The 14,646-nt window shown below is 36.4% G+C and overlaps 1 protein-coding gene across 4 annotated transcripts; it reads right to left on the bottom strand.

Annotated features, from left to right (window-relative positions):
* Nucleotides 1-346: 346 nt before the first annotated feature.
* On the bottom strand, nucleotides 347-12,692 carry rassf2b (Ras association domain family member 2b). Of its 4 annotated transcripts, none has more exons than XM_055039371.1 (11): nucleotides 12,384-12,692; nucleotides 7,634-7,664; nucleotides 7,078-7,151; nucleotides 6,571-6,646; nucleotides 6,209-6,360; nucleotides 5,371-5,477; nucleotides 4,626-4,768; nucleotides 4,383-4,536; nucleotides 3,348-3,469; nucleotides 2,530-2,627; nucleotides 347-2,426 (listed from the first exon to the last, which is right to left on the bottom strand). In XM_055039371.1, the coding sequence occupies exons 3-11, from the start codon at nucleotides 7,128-7,130 to the stop codon at nucleotides 2,357-2,359; spliced, it is 975 nt and encodes a 324-aa protein (XP_054895346.1). In that variant the 5' UTR covers nucleotides 7,131-7,151; nucleotides 7,634-7,664; nucleotides 12,384-12,692; the 3' UTR covers nucleotides 347-2,356. The 4 variants fall into 4 exon arrangements, with proteins under 4 accessions (XP_054895346.1, XP_054895347.1, XP_054895344.1 ...); XM_055039372.1 differs by lacking the exon at nucleotides 12,384-12,692 and adding an exon at nucleotides 8,514-12,376; XM_055039369.1 differs by lacking the exon at nucleotides 7,634-7,664.
* Nucleotides 12,693-14,646: the final 1,954 nt, after the last annotated feature.

The raw sequence follows: 14,646 nt of genomic DNA, 5'->3' as shown, positions 1-14,646 counted from the left end.
GCATTTTCAAATCCTGTTCTTGTCTCTGAGAATAGACAGAAAAACAAAAATCAGAGGAATCTTTAAAAGGTTTGTAAATTTTACTGTTTCCTCAAAACCCTTTTTATGTTTTGAATCTACAACAATTTCAATAATCCAGTGCCCTCAAAACGACTAAAATATTCAATATATAGTTTATTATTGAGCAGATTTAGAAGTTTTTAAATAAAAAAAAAACTTACTACATAATTTTGACAAATGTGATTCAAACTAGATGATCTGAAACATTTAATTGTACCAAGAAGCAAAACAATAAATGACATTATTATTATTAACTTGTACAAAAAAATTACACAATATGAACAAATTCTCCAAAGACAGATTTTTATTAAATAATATCACTGTAAAACAAAACAAAAAATACCCTAATTTTTGAAGGGGTAGAATGACGTTTTCACATTTACAAGCCTTGAAAGTCGACTGTATGTTTTGTAAAAGACAATACAAAGAAATCACTGAAAATATAAACATGCGCGCTTTCAGTCACATAGAAACTCTGTAGGGTGCCGTCTGCGGAAAAATGTTAAAGACGCGACAAACTTACGCAAAGTGCTACTCATTTGGAGTCAGACGTTGCTGCTTTCGACGCTCATTTAAAACATTTCAGACATATGTAATTCACAGCTTTAATTTTTTTGTTGTGCTTTTTCGACTAAATCTTTTGCTGAACATAAAAAAATTCCCACAAACTGTCACCATTGGCCCTTATTTAAATCATGATACAAATGACAAGAATTGTAATAGTCTGTCAAACTCTGTTGATAAAAATTCACTAATTAGCACAATTATTCTGTTTTTTTAAAATACTGACAAAAATCAAAGCGTAAATAAAATGAGCAAAATTTTTAGAAGAAGGCAAATAACATAAAATCTGTAAAACCGGATGGTTTTCCCTTTGAAAGAAGTTCAAAGTGTAAATCAGCTTCATAAAGTGATTTTAGTTTTGGACGTAAATGTCAGGTCAACTGGTTTACAATCTTGGCAGCTGCTGGTTAAAATGTACTTGTGTTTTGCAAAAGTATTCACACCCACAAAACTTTTCTACAGTTTGTTCTGTTGGCACCTTAAAACTTCAGTGAATTTTTACAGGGATTTTATGTCATAGACCAACATAAAAATGAACTGTAAGGTGGAGAAAAATTGTATGTTTAAAAAATGTTTTACAAAGAAAATTGAAAAGTGCGTGTTCGTTATGAAGACCAAGAAACACAGAAGACTGAACTTGGGAAAAATGTCTTGTTATAAATAAAATGATATACCGATGGAACTAATACTTTAAAAGAAAAAAATCAATATTAAGGAATTATTATTGACTTAAAACAAGCTCCTAATTCTTGCTGAAAAGTTACTTGATTTGTCTTATTCCAAGTGTACTAAGATATTTGCACTAGAAACTAGACAAAAATACCTTGCAAGAATTTATGTTTAATAAGATGCATGTTTTCTGGTTAAAATAGCATTTTCATTTTTCAGAGACGTTTTTCTCGAATATTAAAAGAAAAGCCACCATCTGCATTCAAAGCTGCAGTTGCCTTTGGGACATCGGCCCCCTTTTAGACAGTTCTAAAAAGTATTGACTAAAAACACTATTCAGATGTTAAAAACTAAACTTAAAAGTTAAATAACATTTTTGTTCCACTTTACAACAAAGCCCGACTTTATGCTGCTCTATCACATGAGATCTCAGTGAAAAATCTTCAGTTATTAGATGCAACATAAAAATTGTGAAAACCAAACATTAAACATAAATATTACAACATGCAGTCATTTTTTTGTCTGTATCAAAACAAACATAACATTCAGTTTACAGAACAGCTAATGACAGCATAATCTGAGCTCTGAAAATTTTATCTACTAATATAAATTCAGTTCTCAGACTCGCCCAGATCAGGAAGGAATGTAAATGCAAACATTGGCATCAGCGCTTGGATCTTAAAACCATGTGCTTTCAGTCAGTGTGATTAGCTCCGGCTCTTTTTGATCACTCGTAAGCATTTTGTGCTTGGACGAGGTTAAAATAGGCACTTTACTATAATTATGTCCCATTACAACTGTACTTGATTAGAATAACAGAGGATGTGGCCTCTTATTTTAGGCTCAGGAAGCTTATAAAACAATAATACAGATAAAAAAGGTAAAATCACTCGAGCCGTGTATGTGATGGCGAACAGGAAGACAACAGAAGAGAAAACTGGAGGAATTAGAAAGGAGAAGTTCTTGCCTGATCGACACTTTCTCTCTCTCTCTCTCTCTGTTGGCGGCGGATGTAAACAGTTCCTAACAGTTTGTGCTGGAGGAAATCCTCACCTTCATTAGGTTAAATACACTTCGCTCCTTCTGGAAGACCACGAAGCTGCTTTTCTATTATACACCGCATATAATTATACCTGTAAGTGGGGTGAAAGCAGGGGGTCAAAGGTCATGTAAATAAGGAATATGTATGACTTTGGATTTTGCAAATGTTTAGAATACATGTAGCGTTTATGGTACCTTCTTCTGAGCTTCTGCACCTCTCTGTCTTCTTCTTCCTTCAACTTGGTGATGAAACTCTGAAGAACAGGCATCTCAAACTTGATATACTGCGCCACCTGGTGGAAAGAGAGAGAACGTCACCAATAAAACTCAAGATCCCCATTGTGGCAATTAAGGCAGAGCTGTTTAATCATGCTAATTTAAATGTTTGTCAACTAATTTAGTAATTGATTAATGGCTAATTGGAGTACTCAGACTCTAAAAGAGGATATTTGTTGAAAGAACAACAATCAGAAAATTATACAAAAATATATAGATTTTCTAAATTTAACTTGTCTATAAAAATATTCTACCCAGAACTCCTCAAATGCCAAAGTTTTAGCTTCCTGAGGTTCAAATTCTTTCCTACTGAGCAACTTTTGCTGTATAATTTTTAATCAATTAATCCAAGAAATTATCAACAGGTCAGCCAAACATTATATTGATGGTAAGACAAGAAGAAGGCTCTGAGCTTTACATATTTTGATGTTGGAAGTATTGTTTTAGTTATAAAAGTTCAACCATTCATAAATGGAATAATGCATTATTTAATTTTAGGTAATAAAATATTTATTTTATTATTTAATAACTGAGTTTACTTATTTGTTTACCTATATTTTTATGGATTTCTAATATTGTATAAAATAAACTTAAGAGTTAAATGAAAAATCTGCTGAATCTGCCAATTTGTTATTCGATTAATCCATTAATTGTCAGTATAATCGGCAGCCCTCATATCAAAGTAAGGTGTGTGATTGTAGCTGGGGGTGTCATGTCAGGAAGTTGTTGTGACTTACATCATATGTGACTTCTTCACCCAAATCTTCTTCCATGAGGAAGACCTTGCAGACCTGCTCACATGGACCCTGAATGACTCTCAGCACCAGAGGAAAATCAGTCCGTTTCAGCTTCACTCGCTCTGAAACACCAACAGGCCATAAATGGGCCAATTAGCCAAATTAATTCATCATATTCTCTCATTGGCCACTTAATTAGGTACAACTTTTCAGCCAATCACTTTGGAATAGAAAAGAAACCGTATTTAAGAGAGCTCTGATCCAGCGACTCAAAATAAGCAGCATTATGTTTTTCCTTTAAGACAAATTTGATGACTTTGTCAATAACTAGATATTTTATGTGTGATTTTATGTGAAATATCTGTTTATAATTTGTGAACAGATCTTACTGCATCCCTGCAGACAAACAGGTAGCAGAATAATCCAATCTGTTCTCTGCTGCTCTTTCATTCAAGGTGATTTAAGAACGACTTATGTATCTGTTGTCACATAAGACTTAAAAATAAAGAAACAAATCTGATTTCACTAAATTGCTGCCTTCCATCAAACAGCCCCTGTTACATCTACTGAAACCCAAACAGCAGGGGGTGCTGTCAAAGAATCAGGGTAACTCCTGTTTCTGTAATCTCTTTTTACCAGGCTGCAAACCATTAAGTAGAGCCAAGCAGTTCAAACCGTAAATCTACCACTTGCTGCCAGATGTTACCATGGAGGCAATAAAAAACAAAAACACAGCGGCTCTTTCCTGCTGCTGGACATGCTGTGTGTAAACAATCCATCCTGTTATCCAGATGACAAATCGCAACAAGAAAAGTCAGTGTAGCTGTTTCCTGCAGGGTAACTCTGAACTTCTACAGCAAATAAAATAAAACTACTTCCCCTGCAGAAAGAGAGGCTGCAGCCATTTAAACTCTGACTGAGTTGAAGATAAACATTTATAGAAATGCTTGACTTCAAGAAAGGAGCAGGACAGATGGAGAAAGTTCATCCCGATTAACTCAGTGCTCACTCTTCATTTCCAAACAGCTCACTTACCTCCACTTGCATGGACGAGATAGAGAGCGAAATCATCTGGGCTGTTTTCGATTTTAAACTTGTTGAGGAGAACCCGAAGCACCTGCGGTGTGGTCATGCAGCTGTTGATCCTGACATTAGTAACTGACCCATACGCAGGCGTAAACACGGCTGTCTGAAACCAGAAGCATTAAACAATGACGGTTTACATTTGTGAATTATATTTTTGATTCTAAATTATTGGAGGTTCTCATAGAAAAGCACCTTATGGTTGTAAAAGTGTCCATTGATGGAGAATCGATGGCGTCGGATTTTCCTCTGGTCGCTTGGAGACCGCCGCTGGCCACGTCTTAAAAAGCCAGCATCGCTTTTCGTCCGGAGAAGCTGAGCGGAGCTCTCACTGTCCTCTGAAGAACAACACAGAATAAATAAGTTGTTAGATCACTAATTATTATTACATCACATGCAATAAATCACAGGTGCTTTTTAGGTTTAGGAGTAAAGAACATTCTGTATTTAAAAATCTACCTGGTTTTTAGGTTCTACTTGATTTTATTGTATCTGTAGGTAGTTTTTATATACAGTTTCTATTGTTTTTCAGACATTTTTTATATAATAGGTTATATTTTGTTACTGTGCTACTATAATAAATTAATTTCCCTACTGGTCATTCACATGTTGATAAGAGAGAAAACATTTTTAATGGATTGTTAAACTTGAATCTTATGATTATAATCTCTGAGAAAATAATTTTTCAAATTAAATTGTATAAAAGGAAAGAAACTTTCTAATGACTTTTACAAAGAGACAAATGTGCCACAGTTGCTGGTCTGATTTCTTGGTCATGTTAGGAAAGAAAATCTGTGAAAAATGTCTGATGAAACACATTTTAAAAAGATTTGTTAATTGGATCTATTTAAAATGACATGAACCAAAGCATAAACAAATCTTCTTGTAAAAATGATGCCAAACTGACTGATAATGTTTATTAGCTGATAGAGCCGCTGACCTTCATCTGTCTCTGTGTTGTCTTCCTGTTTACTGTCAGGTGGCGTCACTTCCACAGTGGGTGGATTTTGTTCTGAGGTCTGCTGACCATCTGTGTTGTTGGGAGAACTGCAGATGTAAAAACGAGAAAGAACAAAGTTTCAGAAAAGGTAAGAGCTGAAAAATCACAAAACTGTAAACATAGCAAGTATGAAAATAATTAAATAACACATTTCTAATTCAGAGCGAAACAGGCTCTTTGGTTCTCAGTTTATTAAAGACAGAAAGGTGAACGGTCTGGAAGATATTTTCACTCAAAACAATCAGAAATATCAGCACACTTTTCTTTCCATAATATGTTTAATGTCAAAAGAAACATAAAGGTAGATTTTATTTTTTATTTGTGTTATGTAACAATTTATTAAAGTTAACGGAGAATTTCTGTAAGACAAAATCATCAAAATTAACAGAAATAAATGTTTGAAATACTAACAGTATTGTATTAATACTATTTAAAATATTCAGGTTTTGTTACATTAGAATCACTCTGTTTTAAAAATGTAAATTATGTGTGAACTTCAATTTTTTAAAACAAATAACTAATAAATTAAAATAACCTTTTCTGTAATATTTCCATATCTTAATTATTTGTATAGCTTTAAAGCAAAAATAATTAAGAATTTACTTAAACATATCTGTTGATGCGTGTTGAGAAACCAAAGATTAAAGGTTCTTTGTGTTTAGATTCTGTTTAATTATAGATTTAATGAGCCATTCTCAACAGAGATCCATAATCTGTAACTGCCCTCATTATCATTTCCGGTCCTTGCGTATGACTGGATCTGTCTGGTTTCACTTGCCCTTGGCTGTCCAGGTTGCAGCCTGAGTGCCAGGACGTGGAGGACGGCGGCGGTCGAATTCGCTCGTGGTCATCCTGCATCTGAAGTCTGATTGGCCGCCGAAGGCCCCAAAAGATATTCAGCAACCCTTCGATGATCAGCTCCTCTTCTTCCTGTTTGGAGACACAGACACTAATCAAGGTCAACACTCTTCCAGCAGACAGTTATTAGGCCATCGGGGCAGGCGATTTAATGAGTCTGGAGCGTTACGTTGAAAGACTGCAATCAAAAGTGAAAAGGTTAAGAGCTACAAAGAGTGGGGCTGCTGGGAATGTTCTGTTCAAAGTTAAATATAAAAGTAAGAAACGGCTGCAATTACTCACCTCTCTGTGTCGCAGCTGGAGATTCTGTCCCTCATAATAAAGGTTGTATGTTTTCAGATACGAGAGGATTGCTGACCTGAAGACATAAAAACTAAATCACTGAGAGGAAAAGTCTATTTTAGCTCGAGCCAAGAAAACACCAAACAATACAGATGAGCTTAAACAGACTTACTGTGCAGCCACAATTTAATTAAAGGCTTATTGGATTCTTTTCTTTAAGATAATAAAGCAGTATTACATGAAGATATGAAACTTTTCTAGTGCTGCTGGGCTTCTTGTTCAGCCCTGTATTGGCATTTCGAGTTCAACTTTATAAATAAATTAGCTTCTGAAAGCACCACTGCTCATCAGACTTACTCCATAAATTAGAACTTAACTCCTCATGTTAAGCTGATGTTTCAAACACAGATTTTCCAAAAAGTTACAAAAGAGAAGACTAATAATCAGAGAGCATGTGTGTTCATTATTTACTTGAACATGAGAGAAAGTGTTGAAATGAAACCTTACTTGCTGATGAACTTTTTCTCTCCGATCTGAACCCCGTCCTGTGTATCATCCATACTCGGTTAGCATGAGAGACTCTGAGGAACAAAGAAGTAGACAGAGTCAACGCTCATTTATCAGTCTCATGACTCCTCATGACAAACTCAGAGGCACACAGAGGACAGTCTGAGGAGCAGGAAAGCGACTGCAGGAAAAGAAGGCAAAAAAATAACAAAGATTGTATCTTATTTCCTGCCAACAATTCCCCTCAAGATTCTAAGTGATAAAACACCACCGAGTCTCTATACAAAACCAAAACATTTGGTGTTTCATAGCGGAGGGCAAGAGCTGTATCGTAGCTCTTTAACTCTGAAGTCTGGACAGAAGATCCAGTCATGCAGCTGTTTGACGTGGCAGTCGGTTTCCTGCTGAATGGACTCTGGGTGGGTTTGTGTGAAATCTGGCAGGAACGAAATCTCCGGAAGCACAAGAACAGGTGCAGGACACATGGGCCACCTGCTGCTTCACATTATTTCAGCTGCTTAAACATTCATCATGCTGCAAAAACACAAAATCTTACCCAGTAAATCTTGGTCTAGTTGCTGGTTAACCTGAAATAAGACAAAACTGACTCAGAAGTAATTTTTCAGCAAGATACAGGAGCTTATTTTAAGTAAATAATTGGTTAATACACAGTTCTGAAAAACATTAAGAGCCTACTGGACTGAATCCCATTGAAAACCTAATAGTTATTCCAACAAAATTGTTTTCTGAACCCCTCCTGAGTTAAGACATTACTATTATTGTTTCTAAATGAATATGAACTTTTTTTTTTATCAATTATTGGAGGTCAGAAAGCACCACATCTTTATTTTCACCGTTTCTCATTTTCTGCAAATAAATATTAAATATCTGCTTAGAATTTCAGACACATGCTGTCAGTAGTTCATAGAATAAAAGAACAATGTTCAATTTAATCTATAGAAATTAAAATCAAACAAGCTGATTATTGTCAGTGGTGTCTTATTTTTTTCCAGAGCTGTAAATAAAAAGGTATTTGTTCCACTGGTAGATTATTTCACTTATAATCTGCCATTTTTCCCATGTTATGAATGAAATTATCTGCAAATGGAACAAGCACTTTTTCATCAAAATTAAGGAATTACTGACTTCAAACAAACTTCTACATCTTGTTGAAAAGTTACTTGTAAGCTAGTTCTGTCTTATTTCAAGTCAACTGAGGTATTTCCACTAGAAACTAGACCAAAGTTACTTGGTGTTTTGCAGTGCAGACAGAACAGAAATAGAGTTTCTTTACATTTCTGCTAAACATTTTAAAATGTTGTCAGAGGGGATTTGAGTTTCAGAAAGTAAATAGGAGAAATATATAGATTTAGTTGAATATCCTTCGCTTGTATCAACATAAGGGGTATGTGTTGTACAAGTTTCAGCGATCTTACCACAAAGGAGACGGCACCTGTGTGGACAGAGAACACAGGGTTGGATCGGTTCAATCTGGGTCAGGTGTGTCAGGTTCTGGGAGTTTGTCCGGTCCAGAACAGCCCAAGAAGCTCTTTTTATTGTGTGCGACACCGACCAGATGGGGAAGAGCGTTGCTTAAAGGAAGTGCTCCCCTTCCGTCAAATGGCTTCCTCCTTTGCTCAGTCAGTCACACAGGAAACTGACACTACCCCTCATACAGCCCAAAACTTCCTCAATTCAGCAGATCAACAACCACACACCAGAAAGAGAATGAATCTAAACTCTGATCGCATCTCTGGGATCGGACAACAGACCGGTGTCACCAGCACATTTAAACACAGTGACAATAAACAACCTGAGAATGTCGATCTGTGAAATAAATTAAATATTAAACAGCAATTAGCCAGGTTCAACGCCAAGCTCCATCAATATTTTAGCAGCCATATCAGGCCTGTGGAGTGCCCCAAACCTCACCACCGACTGACACAATGGCAGCCATTAGCCTTTGATATCAAATATCATATATTGTGTCCGAAGGCGGCTCCGCTCCAGCATTTGTTAATGGTTGATGCTTGTGGTCTGAGACTGACAAGCGGCCAGCTGTCAAACCAAAACAAAGCGCTAACAGTTGTGGGTCGACTAAACCTGCAGCTCTGACACCAGGATCTAATCAGCCGTGTGACCTTTACAGCTGAGGCAGCATGACCAAAGCGTTCGCATTTAATCATGTCAAATGTTCAGAGCATATCAAAGTTTCCTTGTAATTTTCGAGAATAAACATTTTATATTCAGTTATGTAGACTTTAATTAGTTTGCGCTGCATATTTTGACTAAACATAGACTTGAAGTTGGGGATTGTGTTCAAAAGAAAAAAATAGTTTGAAAATGAAAAGTTTGAAATACTAAGTTAAAGTTGTGATGGAATCCCAGAGGAATTGAATAAAATATCTTTTTTTTTATCTTAATCTGGCATAAAACTCTTGAATCAAATGTAGCATCAAAGCTTCATCAGGACCACCGGTACCACAGTAAATACAGATAAAACATGCTATTTTTTTGTCTGGCATTTAATCTGAATATATATTTGTTGTTTCACGTCAGTTCAGATTACCAAAATTCTTCCAGAAGCTTTTCACCACCATTTGCTGGTATATTGGGCCCATTCCTCCAAACAGAGCTAGTGTAACTGAGTCAGGTTTGTAGGCCACATCGCTCACACGGCTTCTCATGTTTTCATTGTTTGATATCACACAGTTGATATTATGGCTGTATCAAAACACTCACTTTGTTGTATTTAAGCATTTTTGCAAATAATATAGTGCTATCTGTAAGGTCATTGTATCTTTGAAGGATTTAATTTAGTTTAAATTGTGTCCAAGTTTAGCAAAACACTCAAACCACATGGAAAATATTGTATTCTTAGTATTTCAAGCTTTTACCATTTTTCAGAATGTAATGGCTGGGGTCATGATGTAGTTGTGTTTTTCAAAGAGGGGGCCTTTATTTTACATATTTAGTTGTAAAAAGTATGGCAGCCTTCATACATGTAAACATTTGGCTTTGAATACAACAATAAAAATATTCTGATATAAATGTAGTCCTGAAAAAGAACGCTTTTAATCTGATATTTCAAAGTGGATGTTCCTTTTTAATTCAGTGCATATAAACATCTGGTTTCACACACTTCTTTTCTAAGCAGAAGTTCGTGTCTCTGTGAAACAGATCCTTTTGAGATAAAGACGTCCACAGCAGATCCAACATCAACCCCACTGCAGACAGCCTGACCTAAGGCTGACCCAGTCCCGTTTCAGGTCCCAGCATTCTTCTTCTATGTGCTGGAAAACGGTCCAAATGTAGAATATATTGAGCGTCTGAATCCCCCTGAGGCTCATTACAACGTCAGCCAATCCTCAGACTCCATCTTCTCCTCTTACGCCCCCGTTGTCTTCACCTACTCTGTTGTTTGGATTGGAACCATAAAATTCAGTTGATAAAGAGTATTTTCTTTTTCTTCTAAGAAATGTCTCCAAACCATTTCACTTTCTATCAAACATCCTCTAACGACGACCTGACTTTTCTCTCCACATTCTCTCTTTAAAATACCCCCTCCCCTCCTTGTTTTTTGCCCTCTCACCCCGTCGCCTCTAAACCTCCTCAGTCAATGTCCTTGGCGCTGAATAGCTTCAAACCTCCTCCTGTTTCTCTCCCAAACCCACCAACAGGGTCGCCGCTGTCTTTCGGCGTCCACATGACTACTGCTCTGTCTCACCATTGTCATTACTGTCATAGCAACAACACACAGAAACTAAACCACACACAGGTCTGTGTCCAAAACGCGGTTTGGCGCTGCTGCTTCTAAGGTGGATATTAAAAATGAAGCAAACAATCATTTATCCAAAACAAAGCTCTCAGACCTCCTACAATTCAATTCTTTGGTTCAGTTTTATGGTTTTCAGTCAGTCTAGATCAGCGGTGTCCAATTCATTTTTGTTTTGGGCCACGTCAAGATCATGAACGCTCTTAAAGGGCTGGTTGTGCTAGAATATATTGATAAAACTTGTTAAAATATTAATAACTTCTTAAGATTAAATAACATTGAACATCAGTCCCTCCAGGATTACGAGATGGTTTTTGCGATTTTTTTGAAAACTGTTTGTGGTACTAATTTAAAAATATCAATTAAGGTTGAGGGAGCTGTTAGCACCACTTAAACTCAAATGTTTTTGACCATTTTTGTGGAAAATCTGCAGTAAACTCATAGTTATACATTAGCACGAAAAAGTGCAGGCATTTGTTGATTTTTGCATAAACTTCTATGATAATTTGCAAGAAACTGGAGGGACTCATTGATGAAACCTGACAGAAAATAGACAAAAACTGCTCTGATTTGTTTGATTAAATAATATTTAAGCAGTGTTATCTTGACAGTTGGCACCAAAGGGCCACACAAAAAGGTTATGGGGGCCGGATTTGGACCCCCGGCCTCGAGTTTGACACATGTGGTCTAGATTGTGAACATGCACACTGAACTCTATCCAGTTTTTTAAATCCTATTAGCAACAGAGTAATTTGATTAGTTTGAATAAAAATTTGAAGAAGCCTCTGACTCAAGACACTTATTTTCTGTTATGGTCTCATAAAGACGATGGCTGTCCATAATTTTCTTAATTTTATGTAAAATTAAATAAAAAATTTAAAAGGATGCTGCATAATTTTGCTCTCTATTTTTACTCAAAAGTTTACATTACCAATTTTGTAGTTAGAATTAGCAGAAACGTTTCTTGCAATCAGAAGTGATAATGTGTCAGTTTTCTCACCCACTTCAGCCTCAAAATCCAATATGGCTGCTGTCTCCCACATTAAATCTGAAAAAAACAATATTTGCACTTTTTTTGAAAAATACAAACTCCATGGCTATAAGCTTTCATAGAGGGAAAGTGGAGCAGCATCCACTTTGGGAGCAGCCTCTGTAGCTGGCCATGTGTGCTGAGAGGAATTTTAACCATCCCTTGCTTGTTATGTAACCTGTTTTACTGATATATGATGTGGTCTCCCTGGTTGTGGAAAAGTCTGATATGAAAAGCCTTTTCTCTCGTTTAAGTTCAGGGGATCAAACAAAGTGCGGTGGTTTGTGGCTGCTCGCTGAATATAAATAAAACACAAAACGAAAAAGATAACATTTATAATTTTTGGAGTATATTTGTGGCGCTAGGATGTTTCTGGACTAGCTAACTCCGTCCTCTGTAATATTGTTTCCGTTATTTTAATTAGACAACAAAACTACACATCCGTTTTGTGTCGGAACATCTTCTAAACAAATCTCGTTACGCAGACTGAGCTACACCGACCTGAGCTGGATTTCTTGCCGACTTTAGGAGACTCTCTGGGCTCATCCACCGCGCTCCCTCTCGGCTCCTCTCCTCTTTTCTCGAGGATCAACCGTCGGCTAACGGATGAGTACAACTTGGTCTCGTGCTGCGGCCGTTGGAAACAATCAGCGCGATGCGCGTGCGGCGAAGCATCCAGGGTCTCGTGGAAGAAGGACAGAGAGAGAGAGAGCGAGAGGCAGAGAGAGAGGCGGAAAGCGCAAGAGAGAGAGAGAGACAGAGGCAGAGAGAGAGGCGGGGAGAGAGAGAGGTCCATCTGTCGCGGCGGGGCGCGTTGCGTAGGAGCGACGCTGGGGCCCTGAGGTCAGGAACCAATCAGAGAACGGGATTTTCGAGCCTTTGTTCACGCGGAGATGAATGAAAACATGACAACAATGGGAGAGACGGGCACGCGCACAATGGTCGATTATTGTTATTTAATGGAGTCCTAGACCAGGGGCGGTGCTAGCATCCTGAACCATTGGGGATGCTAGCACCGCATAAAAATAATGGAATGTATAATATATACACTTTGTTCTGTAATTTAAATCAAAATGTACTTACAAAACTTATATATATATAAACTCATTATATAAACTTATATTATATAATTATATTATAATATAAACTTCATAAATTTATATGAAAAGTGAATATATTTGTGTGTTTAAATATGTGTATATAAAATAACCATATCATGATATTCTATTGACTTATGGTTTGTACAGATAAATTAGCTCCTGTGTAAATAAAATCATGTTTGATTTAGGAGAATCCCAAAAAGATGAGATTCACTCAACAGAGCTGCATGAACTTATTTTAATAATAAAAATGCTAAAACATAGAAAAACAAAGTGCTAAAAAGTTCATAAATATGTGAGATTCACAGCAGCCTTATAGAGCCCCCTAGTGGCCGCCTGAAGGTGAAACTTCTCAGTCTCAAGTTTTAAATAAATTTCTAAAATCTTTAAAGTGATGATTTTGAAAGCAAATGCAGCCACAATTAGTTTAATGATTTGTTTTAAACACACGCTCATATTGTTTTGATTAAACAATATGAAACTTTAAGAGCTTCATCTTCTGCTCCGTCGCTAGCTTCCAGGTTCTTCTGCGTTGCCAATATCACCAGTGTTTAACTGGAAATTACTGCCACTCCTAAAAATATAGCAACTATGAAATACTGTTTCCATGTGACAGTATTACATGAGATACAGAATCTGTAACATCAATATTATGTCCAAACTATGTCCATGTGCTTTAACTATTACTGAAATATGCTTCAGTAAACATTGTTTTATATGCAGCCAAGACATAACTGTCACAACTATAGATTAAAATGCAATCTATCGAACAACCTTCAGGCAATAATCTAATGCATGTTCAGTTTTTAGCCAATAGCTGTGTGTCTGTTACACTGGAGGTACTAAAATACTTGTAAGAAAATTATTTAACTCTTCTGTCAAGATAAATAAATGTGAAAGTGTGATAGGCTGCCTGTCCATCACAAAGTGTTTAAAGACCAGATTCAAAACATTTATGAATAAAGCACTAAACCAAGACCTATAGCACAGGAGCTATTTACAATTTAAATCAAGTGTGAAGACTCAAAACTCTTGACAAAAAGAACATTCTTAGAAAAGCTCAGCGGTGTGAAACTACATTATTTCCTAACTTTTTTTGTCTCGTTTCGGCCACATTGTCGCCTCCTGCTGGCTATTTCTGTTGAGACAAAATGTAATCTGGATCTGCTGGCAAATCTCACTAGATTAAAATATTAAAGCTAATTTCACTACTTTGTTTTTTTTTTAAAAAAGGAACTCATTCAAAACGTTTTTTAATAGAGCTATTGGTCAAAAAAACTAAGTCCATGTACAGTAAATGCATGTAATGCTTGGTCTAGACTCCTTTTGCTTGAATTACAGTGATGCAGTTTGATATGGAGGCAATCAGTCTGTAGCTCTGGTGTCTCATGTTCCTTTTGAGAATACTCCCCATGTGCAGGTTTTTCCTTCCACTTAACTTTCCATAAATATGCTAGGAAACAGGAGTTTGAGCAGCCTGGTTAATTGACGATTCGGGGCTTCTCCCGGTTGAAAAGGCAGTAATGTTACCATAACCTAGTATTTCTGTACCAAGTTATGGTCTTATAAAATAATGTCTATTGGTTTTACAAAATAAAAATTTCTGAAAATTAAATAAAATGCAGTTTTGTTTGGCTATTCATTAGTCATTTGAAATACTACAA

The sequence above is a fragment of the Poeciliopsis prolifica genome, unplaced genomic scaffold (assembly GCF_027474105.1).
Source record: "Poeciliopsis prolifica strain line A6 unplaced genomic scaffold, Auburn_PproV2 SCAFFOLD014, whole genome shotgun sequence".
NCBI classification, from domain to species: domain Eukaryota; kingdom Metazoa; phylum Chordata; class Actinopteri; order Cyprinodontiformes; family Poeciliidae; genus Poeciliopsis; species Poeciliopsis prolifica.
Note: the sequence above shows the minus strand (reverse complement) of the source record. Positions and strands in the feature narration are given on the sequence as shown.

Bases quoted from the DNA above. Each gene is read 5' to 3' on its own strand.
- rassf2b (XM_055039371.1), bottom strand. From the start codon at position 7,130: ATGGATGATACACAGGACGGGGTTCAGATCGGAGAGAAAAAGTTCATC. The intron at 5,478-6,208 runs GCAAGTGAAACC...TTACATCTGCAG, and splicing joins TGCAACCTGGACAGCCAAGG to TTCTCCCAACAACACAGATG. The intron at 4,769-5,370 runs GTCAGCGGCTCT...GTTGTTCTTCAG, and splicing joins CAACACAGAGACAGATGAAG to AGGACAGTGAGAGCTCCGCT.